The sequence below is a fragment of the Loxodonta africana genome, chromosome 11 (genome assembly GCF_030014295.1).
Source record: "Loxodonta africana isolate mLoxAfr1 chromosome 11, mLoxAfr1.hap2, whole genome shotgun sequence".
Taxonomy (NCBI): domain Eukaryota; kingdom Metazoa; phylum Chordata; class Mammalia; order Proboscidea; family Elephantidae; genus Loxodonta; species Loxodonta africana.
In genome coordinates, this window is record NC_087352.1 from 98940654 (window position 1) to 98958411 (window position 17758).

The following is a 17758-nucleotide window of genomic DNA, read 5'->3' on the forward strand; positions in this document are numbered from 1 at the left end:
CTGCATCCCACTGTTCTCCTACTCCCTTAGGGGTTCTTTGTTGTGTTCCCTATAAGGGCAGTCATGGGTTGTAGCCAGGCACCATTTAGTTCTTCTGGTCTCAGGATGATGTAGACTCTGGTTCATGTGGTCCTTTCTGTCTCTTGGGCTCATAATTACCTTGTGTCTTTGGTGTTCTTCATTCTTCTTTGATCCAGGTGGGTTGAGACCAATTGATGCATCTTAGATGGCTGCTTGCTAGCGTTTAAGACCCCAGATGCCACTCTTCAAAGTGGGATGCAGAATGTTTTCTTAATAGATTTTATTATGCCAATTTACCTAGATGTCCCCTGAAACCATGGTCCCCAAACCCCTGCCCCCACTACACTGGCCTTCGAAGCATTCAGTTTATTCAGGAAACTTCTTTGCTTTTGGTTTAGTCCAGTTGTGCTGACCTCCCCTGTATTGTGTGCTGTCTTTCCCTTCACCTAAAGTAGTTCTTATCTACTATCTAATTAGTGAATACCCCTCTCCCTTCCTCCCTCCCTCCTCTTGTAACCACAAAAGAATGTTTTCTTCTTAGTTTAAACTATTTCTCAAGTTCTTATAATAGTGGTCTTATATTTGTCCTTTTGCAACTGACTAATTTCACTCCGCATAATGCCTTCCAGGTTCCTCCATGTTATGAAATGTTTCACAAATTCATCACTGTTCTTTATCAATGTGTAGTATTCCATTGTGTGAACATCCCATAATTTATTTATCCATTCATCTGTTGATAGGCACGTTGGTTGCTTCCATCTTTTTGCTATTGTAAACAGTGCAGCAATGAACATGGGTGTGCATATATCTGTTCGTGTAAAGGCTCTTATTTCTCTAGGATATATTCCAAGGAGTAGGATTGCTAGATCGAATGGTAGTTCTATTTCCAGCTTCCTAAGGAAGCGCCAAATCGATTCCCAAAGTAATCGATTCCCAAAGTAGTTGTACCATCTTACATTCCCACCTGCAGTGTATAAGTGTTCCAATCTCTCCACAGCCCCTCCAACATTTACTATTTTGTGTTTTTTGGATTAATGCCAGCCTAGTTGGAGTGAGATGAAATCTCATTGTAGTTTTGATCTGCATTTCTCTAATGGCTAATGACTGTGAACATTTCCTCATGCATCTGTTAGCTACCTGAATGTCTTCTTTAGTGAAGTGTCTATTCATATCTTTTGCCCATTTTTTAATATGGTTATTTGTCTTTTTGTAGTTGAGTTTTTGCAGTATCATTGAGATTTCAGAGATCAGGTGCTGATCGGAAATGTCATAGCTAAAAACTTTTTCCCAGTCTGTGGGTAGTCTTTTTACTCTTTTGGTGAAGTCTTTGGATGAGCATAGGTGTTTGATTTTTAGGAGCTCCCAGTTATCTAGTTTTTCTTCTGCATTCTTAATAATGTTTTGTATACTGTTTATGCCATGTATTAGGGCTCCTAACCTTGTCCCTATTTTTAATTCCATGATCTTTACCATTTTAGATTTTATATTTAGGTCTTTGATCCATTTTGAGCTTGTTTTTGTGCATGGAGTGAGGTATGGGTCTTGTTTCATTTTTTTGCAGATGGATATCCAGTTCTGCCAGCAACATTTGTTAAAAAGACTGTCTTTTCCCCATTGAACTGTTTTGGGGCCTTTGTCAAGTATCAACTGCTCATATGTGGATGGATTTGTGTCTGGATTCTCAATTCTGTTCTATTGGTCCGTGTATCTGTTGTTGTATCCGTACCAGGCTATTTTGACTACTGAGAGTTCATATTTTAATGATGCAATAAAAAGTGAGAAAAGGATAAAGAAGACACTATAAGTCATATGGAAACCCTGGTGGCATAGTGGTCAAGTGCTACAGCTGCTAACCCAAAGGTCTGCAGTTTGAATCCACCACCTGCTCCTTGGAAACCCTACGGGGCAGTTCTACTCTGTCCTATAGAGTCCCTATGAGTCGGAATCGACTTGAGAGTAGTGGGTTTGGTTTTTGGTTTCATGAGTCAGATGTAAGCAAATACTGTGAAGTTTTCTGCCAAACACTCCGTGGCCAATAAAGCTACTTAAATTTCAAACAGAACTTCCTCCTTAATATTCTCAGAGATCTCTGTCCAAGATGCCGTTATTCCCAGCTATGAACTTACCTTATTTCCTAGGTATGCCTTAGGAGCTGACCAATAGTACCTGGAAGTCAGCCTTTGCATGACCGCAGAGTTGTTGATGCTAATTTGATGAAGTCCACCACGAGAATCCTGCTGAGACTGGATCGTGTTTGAACCGATCAAGTCAGTGACCATCCACCCAGACATGTCGTTGACCTTAAAAAACAATCCAAGGATTTTAGAATATAAACTAGGATTTACCTTAGACTTCACCCAGTCCAGGATTAATGTTCGCAATGAAGAAACAGACCCAAACAGCTCAGCTAGTGATGGAATTAACACAATGGTGGCTGTGGAACCACACAACCTATGAGGCTCCTCTTTATCAAAAGACCAGGAAAACCTGAGAACGAGATGAATGCTTACCCCAAATCCAGATCAATTGTAAGAAAATTAGCAAATAAAACCATAAAGGCTAGGGATATATATTTTAGATTAAAAAATAGCAAAGAACTTAATAATTGCATTGAGTAAAATGTCATTTTCTAACTCCGACTCTCTCTTCTTTGTTGCCCCTGTCCTTTGCCCAAATGCTGAAAATGTATAGAAATAACCCCCAGAATCTATACTCGCAATTTTTTGGTGGCATAGAGATGACAAACGATAGCCCCAACTGGTGGCCACAGGATTCACCTTCATTCTCAGGAGCTGATAGGATGGAAGGAGGAGAGAGGGAGAGAAGGGGAGTAGGGACTGGCCCTCCACACCAGCCCCCACCATACTGAAAGCTCGTTTCTATAGATGGGGAGAGTCGGGAAGAAAGGTGTTGACCAGCAGGATGACCCATCCCTGCAGCCCTCCCTGCCCTCCAGCCTTCAGAGTATTTCTTCTTCCTGTAGTTACCTGCTTAAGACCACCCTCTACCTCACCCTCCAGAACTCCTCATTGCCCAGATAGCTGGGGGTACTTGCATGCCCCTCATAATCCCTGTGTCACCTGCTGTTGCGCCCACCCTTGTCACTGGAGCACCCCTTCCCTGCCAGCTTTTTTGAGATACGAAAATTCTGCATGACCCCATGCTCTAGGGTGGTTCCCCGGCCCGAGACAGGGTGAAACAGGTTGGCTGAGAGCTAACCTCAACGCTCAATACAGTTCTCATGCTTTTCAGACACTTCAGTGGGATGCATTCAGCTACACCCTATCATCACATGGTTTCTACAGGAAATGTATGTGGGGACGACAGCATGCCTACACAGGAACTTTTAACAGTGGGCTGCCTTTGGTCAGTGTGATGCCGTTCCTAGTGGAGGAGAGTGATATCAAGTCATGCAGAGAGCTCATTTGAGGTGACAAGCATATTAAATCCTTGATGATGGACACTGACTCCCACCTGGCTGATGGTCCAAGAAAGGCTGTCGCAGACATCAGACACACCAAAGCAGAAGCACTCGGAGCAGCCCTGGGGGTTTCGCTCCTTCAAGTTATAGAACCCTGACTTGCAGCGATCACAGTGTTTCCCCTCAACATTTTCCTGAAAGTTAGGATAAAAGATTAGCTTTTGAACCCAACGTGTCCAGGAAGACGGAATATAAAATGACATTAACAAGAAAAAGCTTTGGAGATGCAGAGAAAGAGATAAGTAAATAAGTAAACATTCCAGGTACACGTGAAGTCTCAGGAAGTCACTATTTCCAGAGTGGTGGTGTTGGTTGTTATGTGCCATCGAGTCCATTCCGGCTCATAGACGCCTTATCGGACAGAGTAGAATTGTCCTATAGGGATTCCAAGGCTATAATCTTTACGGAAGCAGATTGTCACATTTTTCTCCTACATTTCCAGAATAAATATTTTGGAATATTTGTCATTTGATTTTGTAGTCAAGAACAAAGCTAGGAATCTCAGAGCTTGGGCATTGTACTTAAATGGCTTGTGTTCTTTTTCTGTTTTAAGTCTTCCATTTTTGCTGATCTTTCAAGCATTTTAAATTATGAAAAGGGCTATATAATTGCTAGTCTTAGTAACACATACTAAAACTAAACCAGTTGCCGTTGAGTCGAGTCCGACTCATAGCAACCCTATAAGTAAAACTGCTCACAGGGTTTCCAAGGCAGTAATCCTTATGGAAGCAGACTGCCTGGGGGCAGGGCCGGTGGGTTCAAACCACGGATCTTTCAGTTAGCAGCTGAATGCTTAAACACTGCACCACCAGGGCTCCTATTAATAAATAATTAATAAATAAATGGTGAAGAATTAACTTCACCCAAAGAGAGGCATGGCCTTTGCCCTGGCTCCTGATGTGTGACCTCTAAACCCTTGGCATTTTCTGAGTGATGTATCTTAGCTATTCATGATAGACCCCTGGGACCACATCTGATAGCGTATACTAATAACACGACTCAGGTGAAGCTGGCCACACAAGTAGTCTTAGGATGGGGGCTGGCTATACCAGAAAGGCCAGCCATGTGATTAGAGGGTTGGGACTTTGAACCACATGGTATCAGCCCAGCCTCCAGGGAGGTGACGGAGCTAGAGATTGACTTTAACCACATTGGCGATGTTCAGTCAGTCATACCTAGGTAACAAAACCTCAATAAAATCTCTGGACACTGAAGCTCAGGTGAGCTTCCCTGGTCAACAAACTGTGTATATTGTCACATATCAACGTGACAATATGAAAGGGAGGGAGATGCCTCCTGAGGACAAGGAAGCTTCATGTTCGGGACCCTCCCATATCTCGCCCTATTTGTCTCTCCCTTTGGCTGGTCCTGATTTGTATCTTTTTGCTATAATAAAACTATAATCATAAGTATAGTGCTTTCGGAGTTCTGTGAGTCATTCTAATGAGTTATCAAACCTGGGGATGGTCTCAGATTTTTAGCCAACTGGTCAGAAACGAAGGTGGCTCTGGGGGCCCCCAAACTTGCAGCTGGTGTCTGAGGTAAGGACAGTCTTGTGCAGAACTGTGCCCCTAGACTGTGCAGTTTGGCAAAGGCACTGCCGTCATATACAAAACGTGCCTAATAATCTGCTTACCTGGAAATAATAATCACACAAGGTACAACAGGAAGCCCTAGGCATAACTGGGAGAATTGATATGAGCACCATATTGCCAAGTCAAACATCTCACTGATACCAGTTTAATGCATTTCTTATAATGATTCAATTCCTCTTTAAGAGGAACCCAAAATCACGTATCTGCCTTTAATTAATGTTCTCAGAAATCTAGCACTTATCTGGTTCTCCTCTACATACGAAATTGGAAAGGCTGTCACGGAAGAGATGAGTTATAAACCAAGGCCTAAAAAAATGATACACTATGCTTGTCTTCATCTAAAGTCACAGAAATGCCTCTAGAATATATGGCCAGTGCTCACAGGTCCCCAAAAAGAAAACCAGGTGCCATGGAAGTCCAAGGACATCTAATACAGCCAGCTCATTATGACAGAATGCCAGCTTCTCAGGAAGGTATGGGGGGAAGGGGTGTTCTGCTTTAACCTTACTGCTTTGCTCGAGAACAGATCATCCAAGCCAAAGCCTCCAAGGAAGTGCAAGGGTCTCTGACCTTTCGCCGTGGCCTCACACGTACCTTGCAGGCACAAGGCTCTGTGCAGGGGTCATCGTTCACACTGCCGGCCGGACTGCACTCACAGCGAACACAGTGGGGGTAACCCTTATAGCCAAATTGGCAACGATCACATTTTTCTCCTGCATAACCTTCCCTACATGGACACTGACCTGGCCACTTCCCTGAAAAGAAACAAATGGCAATGACCAAACATGAAGATAAAAGAGGCTTAAATCAGGGGTCAGCAAACTCTTTCTATAAAGAGTATATATTTTAGGCTTTTGACCACAGAGTCTTAGTTTGCCAGATTTGGCCCACAGGCCACAGTCTGCAATCCCTGGTTTAAAGAAAGAAAACAGAAATGAAAAGCGCATAGACTGGTGGGAATGCAAAATGTAAATATAAAACATAAAATGGTGCAACAACTTTGGAAAACTATTTGGCAGTTTTTCAGAATGTTAAGCAGAGAGTTACCATATAGCCCAACGATTCCACTCCTAGATATACACCTAAGAAAAATGAAAACATATGTCCACACAAAAACTTACACCTGAATGCTCATAGCAGCATTATTCATAATAGCAAAAAAGTGGACATACTCAAAAGCTCATTAACTGATGAATGGATGAATCACTGTGGCATCTCCATGCAACTGAATAATTATTTGACAATAAAAAAGAAATGAAGTAGTAACAGATGGTACAACATAGATGAACCTTAAAAACACTGCACTAAGTAAAAGAAACCAGTCACAAAAGGTCGTATGTTTTATGGTCCCATTTACATGAAATGTCCTGAACAAGAAAATCTATAGAGACAGAAAGTAGATTAGTGGTCAAGGGTAGCTGTCATCATCATCATCCTCATCTCATTACCAGCAGCCTGTGAGATCACTTCAACTCAGTGATTCACGCTCCACGCTCTTGATGGGCCCTCATTGTTGACACATCCTTCCTGGCTGCTCAATTCCCATTTTAACTGCCACTGCCTGAGAATTGGATGCGAGTCACAGGATCCTTTGAACAGATGCAACTTATTCGGGAGACAGGTATTTGCAAGTCCATTTGCCAGCTTTTGATATAGGAAGAACGCTGACATTTACGAAGTTAACTGGAGGATTTGCTTGCTTTGTGAGAGGTTGAAGGCAAAAGCTCCAGTGTGTCTTCTAAGAGCTAAAATCAGCAATTGCCATTGATCATGCTCTACATACAGTTTAAACTCAGCCTTATCTTCTTTCATCAAATACTCAGTAATCTGCTTAAATGTCATTTCATCACCCTGATGTTGCCAGCTTCATACACTGTACCCCTGCAATCACGACAACTGACTCTGCTTTATGCTCATGGCCAGGGACAGATTACCAAATAAGCAAGTTAGGCACAGGTTACTTGTACTTACTTACTAATCTGAAGCACACAATTTCATCAAAGATGTGGTGAAACGCATGTGAAATTGTGCACTACCGATTAGTAAGTAAACACAATTAAGCCTGTGCATATCTGGCTTACTGGAGGCCTGTGTGTACCTTGCTTTCTGGAAGGCTGTGTGCATCTTGCTTTGTGGTTCATCCGCCCCTACTCATGGCACTTGTACCTTTCTGGCATCATATCCCCATGGTCTTGCTTGTTTAGTGCTGGACTGTGAGCAGGGACTTTGATTTTCTTGTTCACGTATGGACTCCTAGCAGGGGCCTATCTATACACAATAGCTCCTGTGGCAATTAGTTTTAAATTGCTGAATGATCTCTCATAGCTGGGGATAGAAACTGCGATGGCCAATAGAAACTGTTCATTCCCACCCCTCCTCAAGCAGCGCCCAAGGCACATTCCTGCCAGCCATGCCTTAGTTACACCCCTAATGCCTAGGTCATAGAAAACTGCCTGACATACAGCAGGTGCTCGGTAAATACTGGCAAACAAAAGAATCAACAGAATTCATATCACCAAATTACTACACAAAATCACCAAATTACTACCCAATGGTAATACTTCCACTTGGTTCAAATCTTCCTCCCCAAAATCACTTAGCAGCACAGAAGTGAATCAAGTACTTACCATTGTGTGAGTCAGAATGGAGGTCATCCTTAATACAGACAGAACTGAGGGACCCCACGGAGTCACAGTCACAGGGATGGCAAGGGTTATCCTCATAAGGTGAAACCTGAAAGGCAGGGGTTGTCCTGGATTATTTTACTAGAAACAGCAGCAATATCAGTTAAAATATCAAAAATAATATTAACGACAAGGCATCTGGTTTTTATTCAAGATGTGATTATTACAATGATTTTGTGGCCCAAAGGCTGTAGGTTTCAGGAAGATAAGGTGATCTTAAGCTGGGAAGCCTCAGATATCTCTTTGGGGGTGACAGCTGTTAGCATCATTAGCAAAGCATGAGCCTTTCCCATTACCACAGCTACCTCTCTCTGCTACCTGTCAGAGACTTACTCTAAGCATCACCTGTAATCAGACTGGGAACTCCTGGGTGGTGCACATGGTTACAGCACTTGGCTGCTCGAGCCTACCCAGAGGTGCCTCATAAGAAAGGCCTGACAATCTACTTCTGAAAAGTTAACCATTGAAAACTCCATGGAGCACAGTTCTACTGTGACACAAATGGAGCTGTCATGAGTTGGAACCAACTCAATGACAACTGGTTTTGTAATTGGACCAGCACAGGAGCCCATGTAACAACCCCACATCAACCTAACTGAGGATTTACTAAGCACCTCCTATGGGCAAGACACCATTGCTTTAGTTGTTGGTTGAACGTTCATGTCTACAGTTAGTACTACAAAACCTGATTTACCTACGTAATGTGTCCAGGAATTCATGTTAAATCATAAGTGGAAGTCCTACTTTGAGCAAGAAAATAGGACAGATAGAATAGGAAATAGATATCTGAAGAATATAACTAGTGTAAGAACATGAATGAAATATTACAAAAGGAAATGAGTCTCTAATACTGAGGTCGAGAGCTGGCTAAGTATCATTTTCATGCCTGGAAAGAAGATGAAGCTTAGTTAATGGTTAAGAAATACTCTTACTTTGTGTGGTCTGTAATACCCATCAATACAGGTTTCACAGTTGATCCCCATGGTGTTCTGTTGGCAGTTTATACAAACTCCTCCTCCTTGGAACTGTCCAGCAGTATTCAAACTTCTCTGCTGATTTGCAACATTTTCATCATAGTAACAGTCCTTGGCTTTACTGTGACAATTACACTCTAGGAGAATATTTTAACATGTCAATTAACATGCATAGGCTGTCCTATACAGAGAAAGTCCTTCCCTCCCTAAGTACATTTCCTTGGCTATAAATTAAGCTAAAATTCTAGAATAAATCATTTCAATACGATATTGGCCATCTTATGGAGGGTGATTGGGAAGAGCTGTCAAAGTTGTAAATGTGCATTCTCGTTTGATTCAGCAACCATCTTCTGTGATTTTAAACATTTGCACATTTATAAATGGCATTACACCACTGTGTAAACAAAAGATTAATAACGAAATATTCATTGCTAGGGAACTGTTTAAATAAATTATATTAAATCCACAAAATGGAACTCGGTGCCACTGTTTCTAGAAACAGCATTTCCTATCACCTTAATAGCAAACTCTGTAAATAGACAAAATAGCAAATCTATAAATATGCAGTTAAATCTCACTAGTTCAAACTTTACAAGGTAATCAGCAGCTTTAGGAACTATTTGAATTTCTGAGAAAAGAAGTTATCTACTAATTACAAAAGCTAAGTCACTGTAAAATGAAATATATTAAGGTGGGGGGGACCCTACATTCTCCAAAATCTATTCATAATTACCTTCACATGTGTTGCCAGAAGAAACGGTCCCAGGTTTCCAGGGCTGCTGATGGTATCCAGGACAACACTTATTGCAACTCTCCCCACAGGTATTATGTTCACATTGGCACTGTAGTTTCTAAACAGAAAGGAACACAACATTTAATCAAAAACTTTACCTGCATATTTTTCTGTGAGTTTTTTAAAACAGAATCTATCACAGTCAATTATGTGGCAAGACTTCACAGTTGAGGACACATGGCAATGCAAAGCAAAAGACATTTAATTTTTAGAGAAAAAATGTATACACACAACCTATGTACAAACCAGAGTGGGGAGAAATAAGGTGAAACTAAAATAAGGATTACTTAATTCTTTAAAAAGGGACATGGACTTAACGGTTTGTAAGCTCCTATTGATAATTTTCTTCATGTTGACCTAGATATTTTTCAGCATCAATAAGGGGATAGTGCCAAAGATTGGGGGAAAAAAAAACGCAAGAAGTAACATGAGTCGTCTAAAAGAAGGGGGGTAGTTAAGTGTCCTATTGACACTTAACATTATACTAAAACAAAGAAACTTTATTTTATCTTCATTTAATACCACAAGAGAGTAAGAGGGAGAAAATGAGAGAATGGAAATACTCTTTAAAAAAAACTATATATAATTTATAACTGCACATTTTTTTGCTTGACTGTCTTATAGAAGGAAGGGTTTCAAAATTCATAACAGGGATTTAATTAGAAATATTTGCTCAAAACACAGCAAAATAAAATTTCTAAAACATCAGTTAATTTGAAAAAATTTTTTTTGCATCATGATTTTATATCTTTCAACATTTTCCCTGAATAAATTTTTTAAAAACAGAAATGTAGAGAGGTGGGGCCAAGACGGTGGAAAAACCAGATGCTTCCCGTGATCCCTCTTACAACAAAGACCCCCCTGCAAAAAAGTGAAACGATTATATGTATGACAAGCTAGGAGGCATGAACATCAAAGGCAAAGTAAGAAAACAGACTGAGTGGCTGAGGGGGGGAGAGACGGTTCAGAAGTGGAGAGGCAACCTGAATCGCCAGGATTCCCTTAGGCACCCTTCCCAAGAGTGGCTGCAGCGGGCTGCTGGTAGCATTCGGCCTCAGTTTCCTCAGGGAGAAGCAGCCAGCTGCACAGCCTGCTCACATCTCTGGAACCAGAGAAGAATGGCACTCTCTGCAGAAGCTAAATACTTGTGTGTATTTTGCTGTACCACCTGCCCCTAAGCCGGCTTCAGAGGCTGTTGATTTCCCTGGGCCTGAGCTAGGTCCTGCTGACTGCCAGGAACCATTCTCCCAGCCTTGGAGAAGGAATTTGTAATTGGGGGAAAAGGTAATTTGCCAGCTCCACTCACCTGGGGAGCTGAGGACAGAAGCGGCTCCTGTCCAAGCATAAATGGTCCATGGACACTGAATACCTCTCCCCCCTGCATGGACCTCTGTGGACCTATTTCGGGAAAACAGGTCATAGTTGGCAGACTGCAACTGTTTCAGCTGTGCGGTGGAGAAGAGTGTATTTGATATTTGACACCACTTTGCCTGTTAAACAGGGTCCTCACCTACCCAATCAGGGGCCTAAGGACAGGTAGCTCCACTCAGGTCACCGAGCCACCCACGACAGGGGTCAAAGGATAACTGGTACCTCCCAGTCCTTACCACCAAAAGAACTGGGTGCCCATAGTTCATCTGCAGAACCCACCCACCTGTACGTTCTAGGGAAGAGGGACGCACTTTCCTCAGAGACCCTTGGGGGACGATTCTCATCCGTCTGTCTTATTCAGAGCTTGACCCCCTGCTGCAACAAGATACTGGTATGTACACGAATCACTCCTGCCCCTCAGACTGTAGGACAGAGCCTGTACCATACACTTGATGACCAGCTACCTGGACACTGGAGCTGAATCCATACAAGGAAAGTGAATGGACTCCTAGACTGGTATACCTGATAACAGCTCTAGCTATCTGAAGACAGGATGTCAGAGGTCCAAAGGTGAAAATAATCAACCTAGCTCACTCAAGCAACCCATTTCGGCATATCAAAACAAAACAAAGAAGCTAGGATACAGTAAGCAAACATAAAATAAACTAATACAATAACTTATAGATGGCTCGGAGACAAAAGTCTATATCAAATCACATAAAGAAACAGATCATGATTGTTTCAACAAGCTCTCAAAACAAAGAATCAAGGGATCTTCTAGGTGAAAGCGCTTCCCTGGAATTACCAGATGCAGAATACAAAAGGTTAATATACAGAACCTTTCAAGACATCAGGGAGGAAATCAGGCAATACGCAGAAGCAGCCAAGGAACACACAGATAAAACAGTTAAAAAAAATAAAAAGGTTAGTTAAGAACACAATGAAAAATTTAATAAGCTGCAAGAATTCATAAAGACAGCAATCAGAAATTCAGAACATTAACAATCAAATTGCAGAATTAGATAACTCAATAGAAAGTCAGAGGAGCAGAATTGAGAAAGTGGGAGGCAGAATTGGTGAGATTGAAGATAAAACACTTGGTACCAATATATCTGAAGAAAAATCAGACAAAGGAATTTCAAAAAATGAAGAAACCCTAAAAATAATGTGGTACAATAACAAGAGAAATAACCTATGAGTGACTGGAGTACCAGAACGGGGCGGGGGGGAGGGGATAACAGAAAACACAGAGAAAATTGTTGAACATTTGTTGGCAGTAAACTTCCCTGATATTCTGAAAGATGAGAAGATATCTATCCAAGATGCTCATCGAACTCCACATAAGCTAGATCTCAAAAGAAAATCACCAAAACATATTATACTGAAACTTGTCAAAACCAAAGATAAAGAGAGAATTTTAAGAGAGGCTAGGGATAAATGAAAAGTCACCTACAAAGGAGAGTCAATAAGAAGCTCGGACTACTCCACAGAAACCATGCAGGCAAGAATGCAATGGGTTGAGTTATATAAGGCATTGAAGAAAAAAAACTGCCAGATAAGAATCATATATCCAGGAAAACTATCTATCAAATATGAAGGTGAAATTAGGACATTTCCAGATAAACAGAAATTCAGGGAATTTGTAAAAAACAAACCAAAACTACAAGAAATCCTAAAGGGAGTTCTTTGGTTAGAAAATCAGTAATATCAGGTATCAACCCAAGACTAGAACACTGGACAGACCAATCAGATGTCAACCCAGACAGGAAAGTCACAAAAATAAATCAAGATTAAAAAATGCTCAAAACAGGGAAACAGTGATGTTATTACGTAAAAGAAGACATTAAAAAAAGGGGGGGACTAAGAAATGTAGTCATAGATCTTTCATATAGAAAGACAAGGCAATATAAAGAAATAAAGATTATGTTTAAGCTTAGAAAAATACGGGTAAATATTAAGGTAACCACAAGGAGGCTAACTATCCTACACAGCAAAATAAAATACCAGAAAAAAATAGAGATTCAGAATAAACAATATCAACAACAATGAATAAGAGGAAATGCAATATATACTGATAAACTACTCAGCAAAAAAAATTAAGTGGGAAAAAGAAACTGTCAACAACACACAAAAAAGACATCAAAATGACAGGACTAAATTCATAGTTATCCATAATTACACTGAATGTAAATGGATGAAATACACCAAAAAAGAGACAGAGAGGGTCAGAATGGAAAGAAGAACACGATCACTCTATATGTTGCCTACAAGAGGCACATCTTAGACTTAGAGACACAAACTAAAACTCAAAGGATGAAAAAAATATATCAAGCAAACAACAATCAAAAAAGAGCAAGAGTGGCAATATTAATTTCTGACAAAATAGACGTTAAAGTTAAATCCACGACAAAGGATAAGGAAGGACACTATATAATGATTAAAGGGACAATATATCGGGAGGATGTAACCACAATAAATATTTATGCGCCCAATGATAGGGCTTCAAGATACATAAAACAAACTCTAACAGCATTGAAAAGTGAGCTAGAAAGTGCCACGATTGTAGTAGGAGATGTTAACACACCACTTTCGGTGAAGGAAAGCACATCCAGAAAGAAGCTCAATAAAGACATGGAAGACCTAAATGCCACAATCAATCAACTTGACCTTACAGACATATACAGAACACTCCACCCAACAGCAGCCAAGTATACTTTCTTTTCTAGTGCACATGGAACATTCTCTAGAATAGATGACATATTAGGTCATAAAGCAAGCCTTAGCAGAATCCAAAACACTGAAATATTACAAAGCATCTTCTCTGACCATAAGGTCATAAAAGTAGACAACAGTAACAGAAAAACTGGGGAAAAGAAATCACATACTTGGAAACTGAACAATGCCTTGGTCAAAAAAGACTGGGTTATAGAAGACATTAAGGATGGAATAAAGAAATTCACAGAATCCAATGAGAATGAAAACACTTCCCATCAGAACCTTTGGGACACAGCGAAAGCAGTGCTCAGAGGCCAATTTATATCATACAAAAAGAACAAAGGGCCAAAATTAAAGAATTATCTCCACAACTTGAACAAATAGAAAAAGAGCAACAAAAGAAACCCTCAGGCACCAGAAGAAAGCAAATAATAAAAAATTAGAGCACAATTAAATGAAATAGAAAACAGAAAACAATTGAAAGAATTAACGAGACCAAAAGCTGGTTCTCTGAAAAAAATCAACAGAATTGATAAACCATTGGCCAAACTGACAAAAGAAGAACAGGAGAGAAGCAAATAACCCAAATAAGAAACAAAACAAAACAAAAAAAAGAAACGAGATGGGCAATATTACAACAGAACCAACTGAAATTAAATGAATCATATCAGATTGCTATGAAAAATTGTACTCTAACAAATTTGAAAACCTAGAAGAAATGGATGGATTCCTAGAAACACATTACCTACCTGAACTGACACAAACAGAGGTAGAACAACTAAATAGACCCATAACAAAAGAAGAGATTGAAAAGGTAATCAAAAAGCTACCAACAAAAAAAGCCCTGGCCCGGACAGCTTCGCTGCAGAGTTCTACCAGACTTTCAGAGAAGAGTTAACACCACTACTACTAAAGGTATTTCAGAGCACAGAAAACGACGGAATACTACCAAACTCATTCTACGAAGCCACCATACCCCTGATACCTAAACCAGGTAAAAGACACCACAAAAAAGAAAATTACAGACCTATATTCCTCATGAATGTAGATGTAAAAATCCTCAACAGAATTCTAGCCAATAGAATTCAACAACATATCAAAAAAATAATTCACCATGACCATGTGAGATTTATATCGGGTATGCAGGGATGGTTCAATATCAGAAAAACAATTAATGTAATCCGTCATATAAATAAAACAAAAGACAAGAATGACACAATTTTATCAATTGATGCAGAAAAGGCATTTGACAATGTCCAATACCTTTTCATGATAAAATCTCTCAGCAAAATAGGAATAGAAGGAAAATTTCTCAACATAATAAAAGGCATTTATGCAAAGCCAGCTGCCAACATCATCCTAAATGGAGAGACTCTGGAAGCATTCCCCTTGAGATACAGAAGCATTCCGCTTGAGATAGAGAACCAGACAAGGATGCCTATTATCACCGCTCTTATTCAACATTGTGCTGGAGGTTGTAGCCAGAGCAATTAGGCTAAAGAAATAAAGGGCATCCAGGTTGGCAAGGAAGAAGTAAAAGTATCTGTATGTGCAGACGACATTATCTTATACACAGAAAACCCTAGAGAATCCTCGAGAAAACTACTGAAGTTAATAGAAGAGTTCAGCAGCGTATGAGGATACAAGATGAATACACAGAATCAGCTGGATTCCTCTACACCAACAAAAAGAACATCGAAGAGGAAATCACCAAATCAATACCATTTAAAGTAGCCCCCAAGAAGAAACCCTGGAAAACCTGGTGGTATAGAGGTTAAGTGCTACGGCTGCTAACCAAGAGGTCGGCAGTTCAAATCGGCCAGGTGCTCCTTGGAAACTCTATCTGGCGGTTCCACTCTGTCCTATAGGGTCAGTATGAGTTGGAATCGACTCAATGGCAGTGGGTTCCTTTTTTTTTTTTTGGTCCCAAGAAGAAATAAATCTCAATAGAGATGCAAAAGACCTATACAAAGAAAACTACAAGACACTACTGCATCAAACCAAAAGAGACCTACAAAAGTGGAAAAACATACCTTGTGCATGGATAGGAAGACTTAACATTGTAAAAATGTCTATTCTACTAAAAGCCATCTATAGATACAATGCAATTCCGATCCAAATTCCAATGACATTTTTTAATGAGATGGAGAAACAAATCACCAACTTCATATGGAAGAGAAAGAGGCCCTGGATAAGTAAAGCATTACTGAAAAAAATAACAACAAGGTGGGGGTCCTTACTCTACCTGATTTTAGAACCTATTATACCAACACCGTAGTCAAAATAGCCTGGTACTGGTACAACAACAAATACATAGACCCATGGAACAGAATTGAGAATCCAGACATAAATCCATCCACATATGACCAGTTGATATTTGACAAAGGCCCAAAGTCAGTTAAATGGGGAATACATAGTTTAACAAATGGTGCTGGCAGAACTGGATATTCATCTGCAAAAAAATGAAACAAGACCCATACCTCACTCCATGAACAAAAATGAACTCAAAATGCATCAGAGATATAAATATAAAATATAAAATGATAAAAATCATGGAAGAAAAAATAGAGACCAGGTTAGGAGCCCGAATACATGACATAAACAGTATACAAAACATTACCAACAATGCCGAAGAGAAAGTAGATAACTGGGAGTTCCTAAAAATCAAACGCCTATGCTCATCCAAAGACTTCACCAAAAGAGTAAAAAGATTACCTACGGACTGGGAAAAAGTTTCCAGTCAGTGCCTGATCTCTAAAATCTACATGATACTGCAAAAACTCAACTACAAAAAGACAGACAACCCAATTAAAAAATGGGCAAAGGATATGAACAGGCACTTCACTAAAGAAGACATCCAGCTAGTGAACAAATAACATGAGGAAATGCTCACGATCATTAGCCATAAGAGAAATGCAATTCAAAACTACAATGAGATTCCACCTCACTCCAACAAGGCTGGCATTAATTAAAAAAAACACAAAATAATAAATATTGGAGAGGTAGTGGGGAGTCTGGAACACTTATATACTGCTGGTGGGAATGTAAAATGGTACAACCACTTTGGAAATCGATTTGGTGCTTCCTTAAAAAGCTAGAAATAGAACTATCACATGATCCAGCAATCCCACTCTTTGGAATATATCCTAGAGAAATAAGAGCCTTTACACGAACAGATATATATGCACACCCATGTTCATCGCAGCACTGTTTACAATAGCAAAAAGATGGAATCAACCAAGGTGCCTGTCGACAGATGAATGGATAAATAAATTATGGTATATTCACACAATGGAATACTATGCATCGATAAAGAACAATGATAAATTCGTGAAACATTTCATAACATGGAAGAATCTGGAAGGCATTATGCTGAGTGAAATTAGTCAGTTGCAAAAGGACAAATATTGTTTAAGACAACTATTATAAGAACTCGAGAAATAGTTTAAACATAGAAGAAAATATTCTTTGATAGTTTAGAGGGGGGGAGGGAAGCAAGGAGGGAGAGGGGTTTTCGCTAATTAGATAGTAGATAAGAACTATTTTAGGTGAAGGGAAAGACAACAGACAATACAGGAGAGGTCAGCACAACTGGACTAAACCAAAAGCATAGAAGTTTCCTGAATAATCGGAATGCTTCTAAGGCCAGTGTAGCAGGGGTGTGGGTTTGGAGACCATGGTTTTAGGGGACATCTAAGTCAATTGGCATAATAAAATCTATTAAGAAAACATTCTGCATCCCACTTTGGAGAGTGGCGTCTAGGGTCTTAAATGCTAGCAAGCGGTCATCTAAGATCATCAATTGGTCTCAACCCACCTGGAGTAAAGGAGAGTGAAGAACACCAAAGACACAAGGTAATTATGAGCCCAGGAGACAGAAAGGGCCACATAAACAAGAGACTACATCAGCCTGAGACCAGAAGAGCTAGATGGTGCCTGGCCACAACCAATGACTGCCATGACAGGGAACACAACAGAGAACCCCTGAGGGAGCAGGAAAGCAGTGGGATGCAGACCCCAGATTCTCATAAAAAGACCATACTTAATGGTCTGAGACTAGAAGGACCCCAGTGGTCATGGCCCCCAGACCTTCTCTCAGCCCAAGACAGGAACCATTCCCAAAG

The 17758-nt window shown here is 40.2% G+C and overlaps 1 protein-coding gene across 1 annotated transcript in view; it reads right to left on the reverse strand.

The window, feature by feature from the left end:
* Positions 1-17758, reverse strand: part of LAMA1 (laminin subunit alpha 1) — a gene marked incomplete at its 5' end in the record, with an annotated part of 156831 nt that overhangs the window by 108795 nt on the left and 30278 nt on the right. Inside the window, 6 exons of the mRNA XM_023544158.2 lie at positions 2148-2321; positions 3496-3636; positions 5692-5852; positions 7725-7830; positions 8714-8892; positions 9489-9606. Of these exons, the coding sequence (XP_023399926.2) occupies positions 2148-2321; positions 3496-3636; positions 5692-5852; positions 7725-7830; positions 8714-8892; positions 9489-9606 (879 nt within the window). The remainder of the gene's footprint in view (positions 1-2147; positions 2322-3495; positions 3637-5691; positions 5853-7724; positions 7831-8713; positions 8893-9488; positions 9607-17758) is intronic.